The sequence below is a fragment of the Festucalex cinctus genome, chromosome 8, assembly GCF_051991245.1.
Source record: "Festucalex cinctus isolate MCC-2025b chromosome 8, RoL_Fcin_1.0, whole genome shotgun sequence".
NCBI lineage: Eukaryota > Metazoa > Chordata > Actinopteri > Syngnathiformes > Syngnathidae > Festucalex > Festucalex cinctus.
The window spans coordinates 13,115,908-13,135,787 of record NC_135418.1 but is presented as its reverse complement, the minus strand read 5'-3'; the positions used below and the strand labels follow the sequence as shown (position 1 = coordinate 13,135,787).

Below are 19,880 nucleotides of genomic sequence, written 5' to 3'. Positions count from 1 at the left end.
GGAGGCTTTGTCTTTGTCTTGTTTTGGGTTGACATTATTTCTACATTTGGTGCTTAAATTGAAAGATATCAGTCCATAAATTGTGGTCTGATTTATTGTAATGTGTGGATATCAGTGGAAGTGGAACGGTGGCCCTCTGCGCAAAACACTGACTGCTGTAATATTTACCGCTCTGATTGCACATACTTTTTAGTGTCAGCTGTCAGCGAGCATATCTTCCATCAGCATCAGTAGAATAGGTTTCAGAAGAGGTGACATTCACGGTCAACAGTGCCAGGCAGTGGGGATGATGGGCTTTTCTGCTGATCCTCCACCCATGCACCTTTTATATTCTTCCAATATGTGTGACATAAGGTTTTTAACAGCTATGCTTTCATTTGAGGAAAAAATATCTTAATGGAGCTACAAGAAATAAGTATGCCTTAGGCTGTTACTAATCTTCATGTATACCAGTGTTTCACAATTCCGGTCCTCAGGCCCCCCTAGCCAACCTGTTTTCCATGTCTCCCAATTCCCAATGCAGCTGATTCCAATGACAGCTAATCAGCCAGCTCTGGAGAAGCCTGATAACGATCCTCACCTGCGTTGCAATTGGGAGACATGGAAAACAGGCTGGCTAGGGGGGCCTGAGGACTGGAATTGAGAAACACTGATGTATACATACATTACATATTATAACCCCACTTAAACTTAAACTTAAAAAAAAAAAAAAAAAAATGATGTTCAGATATCGCATCTAAAATATTTGAAGCTAAACTGAGTGACTTATCATTGCATGTTGATGTAAACAATAATTCTTCACTTGAACCATCCTTATTTTTTTGCCTTGATCCAATTTATTTTCTTCACATTTTAGTTACTGAACCAAATTAATTAATTCACTTTTAACTGAATTAACATATTCACTTTGACACCAATTAATTAATTTATTTATGTATGTGAGGAGCAAGCGGTGACGAAAATGGATGGATGGATGGATGGATGGATACCCAAATAATATTTCTCACATATTATAAAGTTAAAGGACCACTGGTTGTCATGCCCATCTAAGTGGGGTGAAATTCGTTCTCTGCATTTGACCCATCCACTGAGGGAGTGGTGAGCAGTAGCAGGGGCTTGCACTTCATTTGGTCATCTAATGTCACAATTCCAACCTTTAATGCTGAGAATAAAGAAGGGAGGCAGATGGGTCCCATTTTTAATAGTCTTTTGGTATGACTCAGCCAGGGATTGAACCCACAGCCTTCTAGACTCAGGGCAGACACTACCACTACGGCATTGAGCTGGTTTAGTTTGTTTGACTTAAAATTTATTTGTGTTATCTTATAAACCCTGGTGTTTTCAATACGCATGCGCATTTTATCTGGAGGGCATGAAGAAAAAAAATATTGGAAGGAAATGAAAAACTTTATTTTGGGTCCTTTGAATGTACATTTAGTTCCATACAAATCAAAATTGATGTTTGTCAATACAAAATAAATGTTCTTCACAATCAAATCAATAACTTTTCCTGTTTTGAATGGAAATTAGTAAATTCAAAGAACAACTGCATGTAACAATTTTTATAGTGTAATTGGATTTGACTAGAACCAGGGCTTAGTTGTTTTTTTTTTAGTTCTCATTTTGTCAATATTTTCCCAGTAGCACAAAATTTCACCATTAGATTTGTTGCTGTAGCAACGTTATAATGACCAAACAGTATAATTGGATAGCCAAACAAACCATATGTGACTGGTTGGACCCCAACAGGCACAGAGCGTTAAAGCAGTAACTCAAAGTCACAGCTTGTATTTGGTATTTTTTCATTAGTAACGATTCTGGTTAGTGGACAGCGCCAGTGACTAAAAAAAACCCAAACAAAAAAAACAAAACAAAAAACGTACAAATCCCTTAACAGCGTGACAATGTGACCTAATGAGTCTCAATATGACTCATCAAAGGTGTAAAAAACATACATCACATCAATTTATTGGGGCAATGTTATAGTCAGATAATTAGTGCAGTGCACCCTGTAATCCATCATGCATTAGACTGTAAACGTCTACAAATAAGTGACAGCCAATTACGTCGCACAGCTTGCTGTTGAATTAAAGATTTTCAATTAACGTTAGCTAAAGTCAAACATACCATGTCTTGTTGATTGATCGTTTCTCTCAGGAGTGTTTTTGCTTCAGTAAAGTAATGCTGACTGACCGGCTAACACAAATAGTATAAACGCAGAACTAAACACGGTTGTCCTTCTGACATTTCCATTACAGGTTACGTACTACACAAACCATTTTTGTGGAGTGCATTCACTTGCGGGAAGCTGCCATTAAATGTGCTTTCACCTTTGCTTTGTTCTGTCAACTGAGGCCAAAAGAGTGAAGCCATTTGTATTTCACCTGCATTCAATCACGGCATGATAGCATACACATTCCTCTTGAAGCGATGTAGCATGAGATGACTCAAAGGGGATGGTGGGGGGGCTAACCTCAGAGGGCACATTGTCAAATTGCATGTTTGCTCTTCGCCGTTTACTGTAAAGCAGTATTCTTCCCGGAAAGTGCTATATGCATTTGCATTTGAATTATGTCTTTATCAAAACTAGAATCAATCCCATAAGGCACATGAAAAAAAAAACAGGATAAAGAAAAAAAAAAAATCAACCTGACCCCGTTATTTGTGTCCATGTGCACTCTTTGCATAAAGTTGACAAATGTGTTTTGTGTTTTATGCAAATAATCTAATAAAAAAAACTGTTTATCATAATGGAAAATTTTAATGAAAAAATGTATGCTGAAATGTTGTAACATAAATATAGCATGGATTCATATTGTTGTGTACTTGTTCTGAACAAAAACAGAACATGCAAGAGAACACACATAATCTAATTAGGTTGAAAAGTCACACATTGTTTTCATTTGATAAATTAGGAAGGGTCTTGGGCCCATTCAGCTTACAATGAGCAATCACCACACACTCTAAAACACCAATAAATCATAGTCCAAATTCAAATTTGGTACCAGTTGTTTTTAGGGGTTCTGAGCTTCCTCTACCTAAAGACCTGTCAAAACACACATAGGACCAAGAGTAATTTGTAGCAGAGGCGAAGAGTAAAATATTAGGTTGAACATTAATCACATTATATGAGCAATGTCCATTGATTTTCTCTCGCTCTCTCTCTCTCTCTCTCTCTCTGAGACATCAGCACACCACACAATCTCTCAGTAATTCAAATTCATGCACAGTTTATTTGGATTTGGTCACAAGTTGATAAATAAATAAATAAAGTTCTAATTTCCTTCAGGGACAGACCAGTGAATTGAAGAAAATCACGTATGCATGCTGAATGATGACAGTGCGTGATTGGCAAGCGGCTCCTTTCTACACATTTTCCAAAGATGACATGTTTATGTTTCCCTGTGGTGCATCTAATGACAGCCTTAAGATGTTGCTGGAATAAAAAAGCAGCAGCGGCGATTACAGCCCCTTTTCTGCAAACATGGTACACTGCGCTACGCCTTAATAGGCATTCCGATGTATTCTATTTCACGCCCCGGGCGCATCTGCCAATTTGGTGACTAGATTTTCGACTAGCTAAAAGCAAGTCTAAATTGTGGTGTAATGCAATTTCGGTGGATTTGATCAAGACACAAACAGATTCTGAGCTCCATTGACGTGTGTGGTGCATGTCATCATATTTCATTCATGAATATCACAACAGTGTGGGACAATCCCTCTGAATCCTCGTGGAAATCAATTCAGTGATCGGATTATTCGATTTTTAATAGCACACCAATGACCGCACAAGGCACTCTCCAATTAACCACATCACATGTGTGGCAGACTAAGGGGAGGTCTTGCAGTTTACAAACCACCCTGATTTTAATGCAAATGAGGGGATGTCTCTACGATCGGCCGGGAAAATGCTTTGTTCCATCCCACATAGGTGCACAATGGTGCAAACGCTATATTATGCCCCAATTCTACTGGCACTAGTCTATGAAAATTCCTAAAGAAAGAAATTTCCACCCAAGACTGCGCTCAACTTTTGAAGGGAACACAAATAGGGCCGATAGTGTCAGGAAGACAAGTGGGGGGAAAAAACAAAACAAAACAAAAAAAAATTTCAGGTGTAAAATAGGTGCCAATATATATGTACAATATATCGTCATGTCATGATATTAAAAGCAGCACATCTGTTAAAAAAGTCATGTTGCTTTACGTTTGTCCAGTTCTAGCACCCTCTGGTGGCTAGTTTTTTTTTTTTTTTTAGTGCAGTTAAATTTTTACAAGACATGTTTTGGCCCTTCTATGTTTAAAATCCACGCTAATGGTCATATGAAGGGGAACGTAATTTGCTTTTGAACTGAGTCTCTCTCTCTCTCTCTCTCTCTCTCTCTCTCTCTCTCTCTCTCTCTCTCTTTTAGTATGAGCACATTTTTTTTTTTACAATATTGTGACCTTATTTTTATCGCCAACAATATTGTGATAATTATCGTATCATGACCTTCATTTTGTGATAGTATCGAATCGAAAATGATAATTCAATATGTGATTAGAAATTTCACTGCAATATTTAAAAGGTATGATTGTGACTTTCTCCCCCTTTGTCTGTAAAAGTGTCTGCATTATTGCTCGAGCGCTGCTATTCACATGTGCAATTATTACCTACTGAGCCGTGTCAAAGTGGGGGTTTAGGTCAGAATGAGGGTCACATTTTCCAGCTCAATGCCAGCATTTAATTAAACAACATTGCACAGATTTCGAAAAGTTGAGGCGGCATTGTGTGCACATTTTTCTGTATGTGACAGTGTGCTACTTGCGTGTGCGTTTTTGAGTCTCTCAGATTCTCACATATGGCCGTGGAGATGCCAAATTATAGGCCAAGATTGAAATTAGTCAGTTCACTTAAAGAGGTAGTTAACCCAAAAATGTTTTATGCAACCTCACTTGTCTGAACATGGTATTTTGATTAGTATTGATCGGCTCCAGTAATGATTAGAGAAGATGGATGGATGGAGTACAGAGGAAAATGCTGCTTGGGTAACCACGTGTTAATGTTGAAATATACATATGACTCCAATGTTCTTTGTCTTTGTTCTGTTTGGTCCCTTGAAAATGGGAAGTTTCAAATGCACTCTGATGAATCCACCAGGCTGTGAATGATGAATATGTAGCTTCCAAGGCACATTTCAAAGAGCGTGGGGTATACCGCACCAGAGACAAAGTAAATGACCTCTGTTATGCTCATAAATCCACCTTTGTTTGTCTATTCATCTTTGCGGCTACCTCCAAAAGCACCACTGGATACAATCATGAAATAAATAAGCAATTCTGATAGTCAGAATTTATTATATTGGACATATCACTAGATGATTTTGTGTTTCGATCAACATCGGGATACTAGTGTGTGGGGGGGGGGGGGGGGGGGGGGGGGTAGAGAAAGAAAAAGTGGTGGCTCACAATTTATTATATTCTATGTGCAGTGGTGATCCGAGCTTGAATGGCTCACTGTGTGAACCCCCCACACCACACAAGAAAAAACAAGAGAACTTTATTGCAATAATGTTTCCCAGTTTATTTGAATTTGTAGTTAAATGAATTCATTTCAAAACTGTTGCTTTTTTGCTTACATTAGGGCTGATAAAGCACTGTGCTCAAGAATGTTACAGACGTTATCAGTGATTTCAACCATAAATAAGAGTAAAGCTGTCTTCATCCCTTTCGCCCTTTGCTTGGTTCTCCTCCTCTTCTTTTCCTTTATTTTGAAATTGTGCACCTGATGGCTTTGACCTTCTCCTTTCCATGTTTGCAATAAAATTTAACCTACATTCTGATTATTGAAGACTCCCATTTTCCATCTCCTCTACATATGGTAACAAATTCCCCATAAACACCAAATATTGACGTAATATAATTTACACAATTGGAAACAATTTCACGTAACAATTTAATTTCTTTTGGGGTCTGCTACTGGAAGCTCAAAACTCAAATCATCTGCTTCAGGAGCAGGTTCAACTTGCAATTTTCCTTTTATCCACCCATCCATCCATTTTCAATGCTGCGTATCCTCATTAGGTGTGCGGGTGAGCTGCAGCTCATCCCAGCTGATTGTTAGTGGGAGGTTGAGTACGAAAAAGCAAACGCTCACGCTCACTTTTGTATCCGCTGGTTAGTTTAGAGCAGAGGTGGGCGGATCCATCCAAATATCGATATTATCGATACCAAGCATGTATCAATATCGGATCAATACTGGCACAAAAATATTAATCTAATAGTTTAGTCTCAGTTTGCCTCTTTTATGCACTGCTGTGGTTTGGTCAAACAGATAACGAGCATGTCACAGTCGTGTGTTTCGATTGTGTGCCATCACCTGACTTAGTATCTCATCTTTGTAGTAGATTGCATAAACACATACAGTATTGTACTTGAAAATGTTGTTTTTGGTGTTTTTTTTTTTTACGGTTTATATTTGTTGTTGCATGCTAATCTTTAACATCTTCTTTATTCAGGTTGAAAAAAAAGTGTTGAAGGCCATTTTTTGTAAATTTTTGTATTTGTAGTTCCTGAACAGTATATGAGTCGGGGTGTGAATTGCCTAGTACCTGACGATTCTATTCATATCACGATTCATAGATCACAATTCGATTCAATACCGATTAATCCCGATACGAATTTATAAGTCCATTGTTGCGAATTTTTTTTGTACCCAAATTTAGAAAATATTAATCAGTAAACTTGTACATGTACACTGTAAGAGTTGTATGAAAATGTATTACTTATTGATCTGAGACTTCAGTCTTATATCTGAACCACTGTATTAAACAAACGGGTTGTAATCTGTTTCATGTTTGAACAGTATTGAAATAAAATATTAAGCCTTAATGTTCCATTAATATAACATTCTTCCATGCTTGAGGTGTGAACCGTAACCGTCAGTAAGACGCTTTGTTGAGTATTTTTCCATCAGAAATGGATGTTTAAAAATCGATTCGGCCGCTTATTGAAGCGATTCAAGAATTGTGCGCTGTAACATCGTGATTATATTGCCAAATCGTTTTTTTTTTTTTTTTCCCCCAACACCCCTATGAGAAAGTATTTGTTTGAAATTGTTTTCATATGATCACTTTGTGCACTTTGTTTAAGAACGTTAAAAAATATTTTGTCATGGTTGGAATGTTTCTGGGGGGTACATTGATCAAGTATTTTCTATTTATTAAAGAAGTGAGGCGTAAGCAGTGAAGAAGATGGATGGATGGATGGATGGATGGATGGATGGATGGATGGATGGATGGAAAAAAAATAAACAAACCAAAAACACTTAAAGGTTGAATTTGATTGAGAAAAAGCAATTCAATGATACAGCTAGCTTGTTATTTAAAAAAATATATATATTATAATTTTCAAAAAGTATCAATATCAGTATTGGTGATACTGGCCCTGTATTTACTTGTTATTGGATCTACACCAAAATTTGCAGTGTCGCACACCGCCAGTTTAGAGTTTTTAAGTACTCTCCATGTTTTCAGATACGAGAAGAAGCACAAATACTCAGAAAAAGACAGAATCATGTTATTTGTTCATATTCTGGATAAAGAATAACCTTCGGAAAATGTATTCTTTACAACTGTTGTCGTCAATTGTCAGAAACTGCAATTGAGCATCACTGACCTTGAAGGCACTGATTCCATTGTTGGCTGATTTGTGACTGCAGGAGTCCAGGTGGAACTACTTGTTTTCCTTCCTGGCATTGCCCGCAGTGCTGCAGCTTTGCGTTCTGCCTTTCCTCCCAGAGAGTCCTCGTTACCTGCTGATTGAGAGGAGGGATGAGGCTGCAGCAGAGAGAGGTAACTAACGCACACAAAAACACTGTCAAGTAATAAACACTCTCACTCAGGGTCCTGCTTTAAAACACTCGCAGACCCTTACATTGGCCACATGCTGGTTTTTTCTCATAACATTTTGTTCCTTGAGCTGTTCTGAAGTAAGAGAATTTCAGAGTATGATATTCACGTTGCAATTGCATTATTCAATTCAAGTTAAGATGCTTACAATATAACAACAGCATATATGCGTTATCAATAATGTTCAATATTAAATTATGTGTAGTGTATTGTAGTGTATCCATATAAAACAAGCAAACAAAACACTATTGCAAACTTTGTGCAATGACCTTATCAAATACTTTGCATTCAAGGACTGCTTTGTTTTCTAATGGGACTCTTTAATTCTTATTTCATCTCTGCCATCTGTCTTTGTTTATGCTCTCCAATTTGTGCCTGTTCAAATTGTGACTCAGATGAGGCTCTTTCTCTTTTCTTTAACGCACAAAAGCAAACCAAAGAGTAAGCGTGTCTTACAAGTTCGCTCTTGACATGCTGGGAGAAAGTGACATTTATCAACAGCTGCTGTTTTGTGTTTAGTTACATGCAGAGGCAGACAATGACTTTTGAGCGTCCATCATTTGGCAAGTGTCAACAGGCGGTACATCCTCCCGTCAATATTTCAAACCAAAACAAACTGTAATCGTAAATTTGTCAATCAGATGAAAACCAACTACCGGCAATGCCAAGTCAGTCAATTTTTTGAAGTTTCCAATCATTCATTAATCGTCAACAAAATGGGCGTCCGTCATTGCGGATTGACCAACGTTCCGTCAATATTGATGGAATGCCCACCTATGGTTATATGTGGAATATGCATTTGTTGAAACTTTGATATCTAACGCCAATCATTGGCTACTGGAATGCTGTGTGTCCTTGAGGGATAGAAAACTGCCTGGTAAAAAGGAAACTTGCCCAAACTCTCCTCACATCCTTCTGACCACTGTCAGCTACCGCCTGCTCCCTGGCATGGAGGACCAAAAATGCCAAAATTAAAAAAACAACAACAAAAAAACAAAAAAACAAAAAACTATAAATAAATACAAGTGTAAATAAAAACAGAAATAAAAAATATATTTCAAGAATTAAATACAAAAAATAAATATAAATAGAAACAAAAACAACAAATATGCATAAAAAAAGTAAAACAATAAATACAAAAATAAAAAAGACAAAAAACATCCATCCATCCATCCATCCATCTTCTTCCGCTTATCCGGGGTCGGGTCGCGGGGGCAGCAGCTTCAGGAGGGAAACCCAGACTTCCCTCTCCCCAGCCACTTCAACCAGCTCCTCCGGCGGGATCCCAAGGCGTTCCCAGGCCAACCCAGAGACATAGTCTCTCCAGCGTGTCCTGGGTCGTCCCCGGGGTCTCCCGCCAGTGGGACATGCCCGAAACACCTCCCCAGGGAGGCGTCCAGGAGGCATCCGAACCAGATGCCCGAGCCACCTCAGCTGGCTCCTCTCAACGCGGAGGAGCAGCGGCTCGACTCTGAGTCCCTCCCGGATGACCGAGCTTCTCACCCTATCTCTAAGGGAGAGCCCGGACACCCTGCGGAGGAAACTCATTTCAGCCGCTTGTATCCGGGATCTCGTTCTTTCGGTCACGACCCACAGCTCGTGACCATAGGTAAGGGTTGGAACGTAGATCGACCGGTAAATCGAGAGCTTTGCCTTTTGGCTCAGCTCTTTCTTCACCACGACGGACCGATACAGAGTCCGCATCACTGCAGACGCTGCACCGATCTGCCTGTCGATCTCCCGCTCCATCCTACCCTCACTCGTGAACAAGACCCCAAGATACTTGAACTCCTCCACTTGGGGCAGGATCTCATCCCCGACCTGAAGACGAGACTCCACCCGTTTCCGACTGAGGACCATGGTCTCGGATTTGGAGGTGCTGATCCTCATCCCAGCCGCTTCACACTCGGCTGCGAACCGCTCCAGTGAGAGCTGGAGGCCCCGGCTTGATGAAGCCAACAGCACCACATCATCTGCAAAGAGCAGAGATGCAATGCTGAGGCCACCAAACCGGACCCCCTCCACGCCTCGGCTGCGCCTAGAAATTCTGTTCATAAAAGTTATGAACAGAATCGGTGACAAAGGGCAACCTTGGCGGAGTCCAACCCTCACCGGAAACGAATCCGACTTACTGCCGGCAATGCGGACCAAACTCTGGCAACAGTCGTACAGGGACCGAACAGCCCGTATCAAGGGGCCCGGCACCCCGTACTCCCGAAGCACCCCCCACAGAACTCCCCGAGGGACACGGTCGAACGCCTTCTCCAAATCCACATAACACATGTGAACTGGATGAGCGAACTCCCACGCACCCTCGAGGATCCTGCGGAGGGTGTAGAGCTGGTCCACTGTTCCACGGCCAGGACGAAAACCACACTGCTCCTCCTGAATCCGAGATTCGACCTCCCGACGGACCCTCCCCTCCAGCACCCCTGAATAGACCTTACCAGGGAGGCTGAGGAGTGTGATCCCTCTGTAGTTATACCACACCCTCCGGTCCCCCTTCTTAAAAAGGGGGACCACCACCCCGGTCTGCCAATCCAGAGGCACTGTCCCTGATGTCCACGCGATGTTGTAGAGGCGTGTCAACCACGACAGCCCCACAACATCCAGTCTTTAGGAACTCCGGGAGGATCTCATCCACCCCCGGGGCCCTGCCACTGAGGAGCTTTCCAACCACCTCAGTGACTTCGACCCCAGAGATAGGAGAGCCCACCCCAGAGTCCCCAGACTCTGCTTCCTCAAAAGGAGACGTGTTGGTGGAATTGAGGAGGTCTTCGAAGTATTCCCCCCACCGCTTCACGACGTCCCGAGTTGAGGTCAGCAGCACCCCATCGCCACTATACACAGTGTTAATGGTGCACTGCTTTCCTCTCCTGAGACGCCGGATGGTGGACCAGAATTTCCTCGAAGCCGTCCGGAAGTCGTTTTCCATGGCCTCACCGAACTCCTCCCATGTCCGAGTTTTTGCCTCAGCAACCGCCGAAGCCGCGTTCCGCTTGGCCATCCGGTACCTGTCAGCTGCCTCCGGAGTCCGACAGGCCAAAAAGGCCCGATAGGACTACTTCTTCAGCTTGACGGCATCCCTTACCGCTGGTGTCCACCAGCGGGTTCGAAGATTGCCGCCGCGACAGGCACCGACCACCTTACGGCCACAGCTCCGATCGGCCGCCTCAACAATGGAGGCGCGGAACATGGCCCATTCGGACTCAATGTCCCCCGCCTCCCCCGAGACAAGGGAAAAGCTCTGCCGGAGGTGGGCATTGAAACTCTTTCTGACAGGGGATTCCGCCAGACGTTCCCAGCAAACCCTCACAATACGTTTGGGTCTGCCAGGTCGGACCGGCATCTTCCCCCACCATCGGAGCCAACACACCATCAGGTGGTGATCAGTTGACATCTCCGCCCCTCTCTTCACCCGAGTGTCCAAAACATGCGGCCGCAAATCCGATGACACGACTACAAAGTCGATCATTGAACTGCGGCCTAGGGTGTCCTGGTGCCAAGTGCACATATGGACACCCTTATGCTTGAACATGGTGTTCGTTATGGACAAACCGTGACGAGCACAGAAGTCCAATAACGCTCGGGTTCCGATCAGGGGGGCCGTTCCTCCCAATCACGCCCCTCCAGGTCTCACTGTCATTCCCCACGTGAGCGTTGAAGTCCCCCAGCAGGACAAGGGAGTCCCCAGAGGGAGCGCTCTCCAGCACACCCTCCAAGGACTCCAAAAAGGGTGGATACTCTGAGCTGCTGTTTGGTGCATATGCACAAACAACAGTCAGGACCCGTCCCCCCACCCGAAGGCGTAGGGAGGCTACCCTCTCGTCCACCGGGGTAAACCCCAACGTACAGGCGCCGAGCCGGGGGGCAATAAGTATGCCCACACCTGCTCTGCGCCTCACACCGTGGGCAACTCCAGAGTGGAAGAGAGTCCAACCCCTCTCAAGAGGACTGGTACCAGAGCCCAAGCTGTGTGTGGAGGCGAGTCCGACTATGTCTAGTCGGAACTTCTCGGCCTCGCACACCAGCTCGGGCTCCTTCCCTGCCAGAGAGGTGACATTCCATGTCCCAAGAGCCAGCTTCTGTAGCCGGGGGTCGGTCCGCCAAGGTCTCCTCCCTTGGCTGCCACCTAGCCTGCACTGCACCCGACCCCTTTGGCCGCTCCCACCGGTGGTGAGCCCGTGGGAAGGACAAAATAAATAAATAAATAAATATATATATATATATATATATATATATATATATATATATATATATATATATATATATATATAAGAATTAAATGTCCATTGATAAATAAAAAGGCTGTTCTCATATTTATTATTTCATGCTGCAGACCCCGTCAGTATAAAATAAGTCATGAAATGTTATTCAAATGAGGGGGTGGTCCTAATTGTGTCTTGGGTTGAACTATTCGTCTATTGGTTGATCGACATGTTAGTCTAAGTTGGAGAATTAACACACGAAAGAAACAATGGACCTTGTTGTTTACAGGAACTTAAGTGTGACGTTATCGAGCAACTAAAGTTGCAAATTGTGGTGACGCCAAGATAGTTGTCCATTGCTGGATTTCTCCAATCCAAAACGCTTTCATGCTGCTGACAGCGTCTGCAGCATGAAATAAATAAATATGAAAGCACAGCCTTTTCATTTATTGATTGATATTTAAATTCTATGTTTGTGTTAATTTTTGTGTTTCTACATTTATTTTTAGATTTTTATTTTTTGAATCTCATTTATTTATTTATTTATTTATTTATTTATTTATTTATTTATATCCACCTATATATTTGGCATTTTTGGTCCTCCATAACTACTTACTTGCTTGTGTTGCATCACAGCTTTAGCAGAAATCATTGTCAGCAGTGCACAAATATTAAGCAGTGACCCTGTAGTGTTCTGTTAGCATCACACAGCAGCTGACAGGAACAGCATGCTGTTTTGCTGCTCGTCATGTAGGATGTGTGCTGTGGTCCTGCCCTCCATTTAAAGGTCACAGAGGTTGATAAGAGTTGTGCACACGTGTTTTTAGATCAAAATTGGTGGGGCACCACCCACAATACATTGTAGAACAACTTTCTTCTCCGCTACCGTTCACTCTTCCTTTTGCAAGTTCATTTCTCTTCAAACAACAATGTTACGAAATCATCATTGTGATGGGAAAATTATTTGTTATGCAGCGTGAACAACTAAAATAAAACTTTAACAAGCCAGCAGCTGCAGCAATTATAACAACATTTTACGGTGTTAATCAATGTGAATTACAATGGTCAAGTTAATTATTTCTCACAATTATCAACAATGACAACAAAGTAAGAAGTGAATACAAATCATTATTCAACTCACATGCTTTGCAAATGTTTGCATTTTCCAATAATCACTGCTACAGCATTCCTAGGAAATCATAATGTCCTATCACTGGTGAGCTACATTTTGAACAGGCCCCCGTGCTACTAATGCAGTCCTTCGTGACCAGAGTAACAGTAGTTTTAGATTTTTCATTATAGTTACTTTTTCTTATTATTATTTTTTGAGCTCTTAACAAATGGTTTTAATTTCATTTAATTACATTGTGTTTAAATTGTACTTAAAGTGTAACTTTTTACTGACATGTATGTCATCTTAATTGTGTTACAACTGGAATTTCTGTCACCTCTTGGCCAGGTCTCCCTTGGGAAAAAAGGTTTTAAATGTCAATGGAAAATAAAGGAAACATAAATAATAATAATAATAATAATAATAATAATAATAATAATAATACGTTGTTAAAAATAGTTATTAGAGCAGGTTATTTTGTGTGCTTAATTTTAGTTTTACTATGAATTTATTATTATTATTATTATTATTATTATTATTATTATTTTATTTATTTTTTGTTAAGTAATAAAGTAATGTAAACTACAATTGTCAAATGACTGTTTGACCTTCCTTCTCCTGTATGGATGTACACCGATACCGAATTAAATGCATTTAAAATGAACACAAACGCTCATGCATGATATCTACCGACAAAGAAGAAACCGAAAGAACTTCTTGCTATAACTACAATTAAAGTAAGTTTTCTTAACATGAGCTGTAGTTTAAAAAATAATTTTTTTCTCATATTGTTTCATTTCAAAGTATCCCCTCTCCCAGTTTGAGTTATGACATTAGTTTTAATTAACAATAATTTGACCCATTACAAAGAGTCACCTCTTAGTGTGGTAATGTTCACTAGATCCAAAATGACTTTGACAGAACTGCTTTGATAATCATCACAGCATTGGAGAAGAACGGAAGGTCTGAACTGGTAGATTTATTTTATTTTATTTTATTTTTTTAATGATACTCATTAACATTAAGGATTATTGCCTGAAATATTGTTGCTGGCAGTGCAATAAGTTTACAATTTAATTCCTAAATTATTCTTGTTCAATTGCTAAGTGGTTAAAGCTTATGATGACATTATTCGTATTGCATTGCCTACATTACATTCTGAAGTCATATTTTATCTCCCTAATGTCCTTTCATCTTGAAACATAATCCAAAAATTCCTTAGTCTAGAAGCGTGTGTTCTTTTCACGTCGCCATCTTGTCTTGGACTACAACGGCTTTCATGCTGATATTGAAATGGTTTTAAAAGGACACTTGATTTAACGCAAATATTTCTGAGACACACGCAACTTTTTCTATAGCGCTTGCAGTAGCACTGCTTACTCAGAATTACGTGAATATGAATTGCACTTACGGCACTCGTTACAGAACTATAACCATATGGTGATAAGAGTAACACTATACCTTTTAAATCATTATTTTCATCATTGACCTTTCTTTTCTTATTGACTGGAAGAAATTTATACTGTAATGCCTTTATCTTATCTCTACTTAAACAATTGAATGGTGTATTTATTTTTTTTTTTTTGCGATCTAATTTTGTTTGAAAACATTCCCAAACTAGGTTGCGCCCTCAATCTGCACACACCCTGAGCGCCTGTCACTACTGGGTTTTAACGTCATGACTATTAAAGTGAAGAAAATGTTGTGTTAATGCCAACAAATTCCCTCTAGTGCTTCACTTGCAAGTTCAAAGAAAGGTGGCAAGCTGAAAAAAGGCAAAGCAAACATTTGTTTCAAACACAATTAAACTTTTCAAACATTTAAACTGTTCTCAGCTGTCTATCTTATTTGTAATTGTGGTCATTGGTCATTGTGTTTTTTCTAAAAAAATGTGGATGAAAGAATTTAACTGATTAACTCATTCACTCCCAGCCAGTTTCACAGAAGCAATCCCGTTCGCTCCCGACTGTTTACTGAATTTAGACTGATTTTGCAAGGCCCACAGAATATTGTGTTCAATTGCTATAAAAGCATGGAACCTATCAAAAGAAAGATTCAAGTCTCTTCTTTCATCAGGAAAAAAAAGTATGTTTCTATCTGTTTCCGTTCTGTGGCAATTAGCATTACAATAGAGCTAGGTTTAATCAGTTTTCACAAATCTTTTTAAAATTCAAAATTCAAAGTAATTTAGCTTTTTTTTCTAGATGGCCCTGGTTGATCTCCTGTGCTCTGCTGCCACCTGCTGGCCGTTTGTGTAATAACTACCATTTCTGCAACCGTTCTTCGCAGTTGAGAGGCTGCATCAAAGACTTCTGTATGCTCTAGCATAAAAAAAACAAAAAACAAAACAAAAAACCCCCCGTATAAATACGTCTTTGGGACACTTAAAACATTAAAAAACGCATTTACACGTTATTGGGAGAAAATGAGTTAAATAAAGAGTGGGTAATGTACGAGTAATTGTTTTAATTATTATATATTTTTTAGTTTTTCTAACACTTTTTGTGCGTGCTTTTGTCTGTGTTTACCAGCCTTTCAGAGATTCCTTGGAAAAAAAGATGTTTCTGTTGAGTTGGAAGAGGTCCATGCCGAGGCACGAGCTCAGGAAACTCTGCACACGGTCTCCGTCTTACAGCTACTGAAGAGTCGGGCGGTTCGCTGGCAGCTCATCACTGTCATGGTCACCATGGGCAGCTATCAGCTCTGCGGCCTCAATGCTGTAAGATACACCTTTAATTTTGTCATGCATACTTGAAATAACACAGTTCAACCCAACTTGACACAAAGTATATTGTAGTTGTTTCAAATGAATGTGACCGTTTTAAAATTTGACTGCCAAAAGTGATCAAAATGTCTGATTTTTAAAAAATAAGCAGTCAGCTAATTACTACCACAATATAGCTGCAAAGCTGTATTAAACTATAATTGTCAATATGGGTTTATTTAATTGATTCATCTGATTCGTAGTTTACTGCAGTTCTGTGGATGTAGATTCAGTAGGGCAGGCCAGGGATTGATGCGACATAGGTATATATTTTGTATTCATGCCATGTTCACATTTTGCATCAGTGCAGTTATAATTAATCAAATTGAGAGTATGAGTATGTGGTGTTACCCCATCACATGGGGTAAGATGTCACACTGTGTTTTGCAACTAATAAAACAAGGACAGAATTATTGATGTTCTCCTCCTTATTTATTTATTTTTTTTAACTTGAAAGTGAACATTGAAGTGAGCCAAAGGGTTTGAAAACTTCCTTAGAATTGTCATTGAACAAACGTTAACATTTGTGCAACATGCACAGGAATAAAGGAACTGCTGGAATGTACAGTAAGCCATGGCTCTTAGCCTCAAATGCTCGTTCTACCTTCCTTGAATTGAAAATTAAAGATATTTTACATAATTAATTTAATTTTTAAAAAAAAGAAATAAAAGAACACATCATCATTAAACTTAAACTAGTTGTGAAATGCGGACATAGTTCCAATAACAACTGAAAGTTAAAAACAAACAAAAAAAACTTTCAAACAAATCCTGACCAGCAAATGTCCTCTCTATTCAGACTCATCTGAAAAACAATTCTGGCAAGAGCACATTTTCATTGGTCCATTCTTTGCATATGTCACGTGATAACTAAGCTCAAAATGACAGACATGTTGCCCCATGCAACCATTGCGAATACTGGCTTTAGTTTAGTTTAGACCAGTGCTTCTCAAATAGTGGGGCGGGCCCCCTGAGGGGGGCGCGAGGCTTCGTCAATGGGGGCGCGTTTGACCTCGGGGAACATGCTTTTTTATTTTTTATATTTTTATTTATGTATTTTTTTTACTGTCTTAGAATAAAGTGCAATTGCCCCTCCACTACAATAGGGGGCAGTGGCGCTCTCATTGGCAGAGTGTGCGCAGGGAGCATTCGCTTGGTGGTGTAGGAGTTTTGTTTGCACTGAGCATGCGCGCTTTGCACACAGCAAAAAAAAAAAAAATAAAATAAACAGCACAAATTATTTTGTATTTTTGTTTTGCAGGTTATTTTTTTATTTATTTATTTTCTTTTAATATTGTGCTTCTGAGTTAATGTTGGTGATCAGTTTGAATGCATTATTATTTATTGATTTTATGTCATTTTATTTTTCCGTGTCATATGGTTTGACATGGTCAGTCAAAAAATGTTTATAGTTTAATTAAGGATTAAATTTTATTTTTGAATTTCAGATGCACTTTAAATCTTTTCTGTTACAGTTAGTAAAGCAATTCTTTGTTGTAAGTTGGTCCATATTTCTTTCTTTTTTTAATTCTCTTATACGTTATTACGGTTACAGTGTTATGCGGAGGTGTGCTTATAACAGTTTTATAGACAAATGATAATATTTATAGTCGGGTGGGGGGGGGGGGGGGGGCGCGAGATGTTTTCTTCTTACTGGGGGGGCATGACAGAAAATAATTGAGAAGCACTGGTTTAGACTGAGGCATTGTAATGGTTTTCTGAGGTGCTCTTTTATGAGGAAAGAAAACAGCTCATGTTTTTGTGAAAGTTAGTTTTAAATTTTTGCCTGATTAGAAAACTTGTGAACCATTTACAGACCACAGGGTCAAGGCATTAGTTTAATTAGCATCTTTTGTGTCCGTGCAAAGCCAAGACTGAGTTTCAATGATGCACTTTTTTGCAGATCTGGTACTACACCAATGGGATCCTACGAGAAGCAGGCTTTGCTGAAAATATTGTCCCGTACATAACCCTCAGCACAGGAGGCATCGAGACTTTGTCTGCTATCGTCTCTGTGAGTATTTCCACTTTAAATCAGCCAAACGTACCTTTTTGTTGTTGCGTTACTTACTTCTGTTGAGAGATTATGTCCTCAGTGTCAGTTGAAGTGTAATGTTGCGCTTGTGCCTCTGTGAGGCGCTCGAACACTTTTCTTTTATCTTCTTTTTACTTTGAGCCTGGAGGCTGACGAGTGCAGACGTGCTTTGTTATGCTCCACAATAAATACGCTATACTTGGCTAAAGAAACTTAATCTTTCCGTCATCCATTCATCCGAATGCATCGTTAAGCTGCCAAAACTTAACAGGTTATGGGCCCAGGAGTCATTCGGAAGGAAAGTTGGTCAGTATCCACCGTTTAGAAAGTAGCGTCGAACAGTCTGCTAACGGATGGCTAATTAGCAAGAAGAGCTAACTAGCATCATGGATCCACGAGGGACAAGCAGGTTGCCTCGACTGACGTTCGTCGGAAATGAGAGCAAGTATGAGCTTTGGAAGACCAAAATGTTGGGACATTTCCATCTAACGGGGCTGAAAGAAACTGTACTGGAAGAACCAACAACCGACGCTGCAAGAGCAACAGACGAAAAGAAAAATGCTGACGCATACGCAGAAATGATTCAACATACTTCCCCATCTTAAATCACCTTGAAGTTACTTTTATATGTATCATTTTTAAAGGCCTTGCATTTGCAATCATTTTATTTAATATTCAAAACGTCATTAAACATATGCTTGAGCATAATAAATGGTATTGATGATTACGTGTCTTAATCTTAGTTAAAGTTAACTTACCATATGCTGAATAATTGAGCCTCTTTGTTATTCTTTTTTTAATTGTTTTTGCATTAGTGGTTAGACTTAATATAGCAACAAAACAGATCAACCTTAAAGAAGAAAAAATCAATAGCAAGTTTATCAATTTAAATCATTATACAGGGGCTATAATTGGCCAACACCCCAATGAGAAAAAGACCAAAGTGTTTCATCATACACAATAAAGACTGTTTAGAGACATACTTGAAGTTTTCTAACAAATTCTGCAATGTTTCACATATACTGTAAATTTACCTAACATTTAGGTTACAAACTTGGTATGTTTTACGCGTAACTCTAGGCACAATGACATTTCACATAAACCCTTCTTCTCATCCATTTCCTTCCATGGAAGAAAACAGGAGGGTCAAATGTGTCCTTCAGGAGGGTCTTGAATCTCAACCCATCTCTTGTCATATTGTCAGGGTAATCGAGATTGCACTTGACATGCAGCAAAACATTAGGTACTCATTGGGCTTTGTCACACTTTCTTTCAATGGCAGGAGGTTTTACTTGGTGAGCCTGTTTATGAGTGCGCTCAATGTGATTCAGGAGACACGCTAATGGATTTCAAGTTGTCCAGATTGTGCATAATGAACCTTTGGAGTTACTCACTCCAGGTTAGTAAATATGTAGCTGGGGTGAAATTGAATGCAAACTAAAATGATGACCAAAAAGAAATATTCTAATGAGCACACAAAGGATTCCTATTTGCTTTGAAGAAAATGAGCTAAAAGACCTTGTAAAGTGAATTTAGACATTTGTTTATATCGTACGTGTTTAAAGATAATTGCTGAAAATGTGCTAAGACTGTGAATTACGTAGTACTCGTGGAGATGAATCGTTAAACGTTACTCTGTATTCCCATTTCCTGTTTCACGTTCTCCATTCGTCATTCGTCTCATCGCAGTGCAGTAGTCAATAACGATATAGTATATAAAATACAAAGATCTGTCTGCACTTCAGAGCTAATTAAATTGTTGAGTATAACTGAAGACTCGTGCTCTCTTACCGGAGCCCCCTGTGTCGATCAATAAATGCAAAATAACCATTTCAGCCTTTTAGTTCCTGACGGAAAAACGGCCACAAGAGCG

The 19,880-nt window shown here is 39.8% G+C and overlaps 1 protein-coding gene across 3 annotated transcripts in view; it reads left to right on the top strand.

Moving 5' to 3' along the window:
- Positions 1–19,880, top strand: part of slc2a9l2 (solute carrier family 2 member 9, like 2) — an 84,657-nt gene that overhangs the window by 23,499 nt on the left and 41,278 nt on the right. For all 3 annotated transcript variants that reach the window (XM_077529254.1, XM_077529252.1, XM_077529255.1), the window contains 3 exons: positions 7,700–7,832; positions 15,740–15,927; positions 17,876–17,986. In XM_077529254.1, coding sequence (XP_077385380.1) covers positions 7,700–7,832; positions 15,740–15,927; positions 17,876–17,986 — 432 coding nt within the window. The remainder of the gene's footprint in view (positions 1–7,699; positions 7,833–15,739; positions 15,928–17,875; positions 17,987–19,880) is intronic.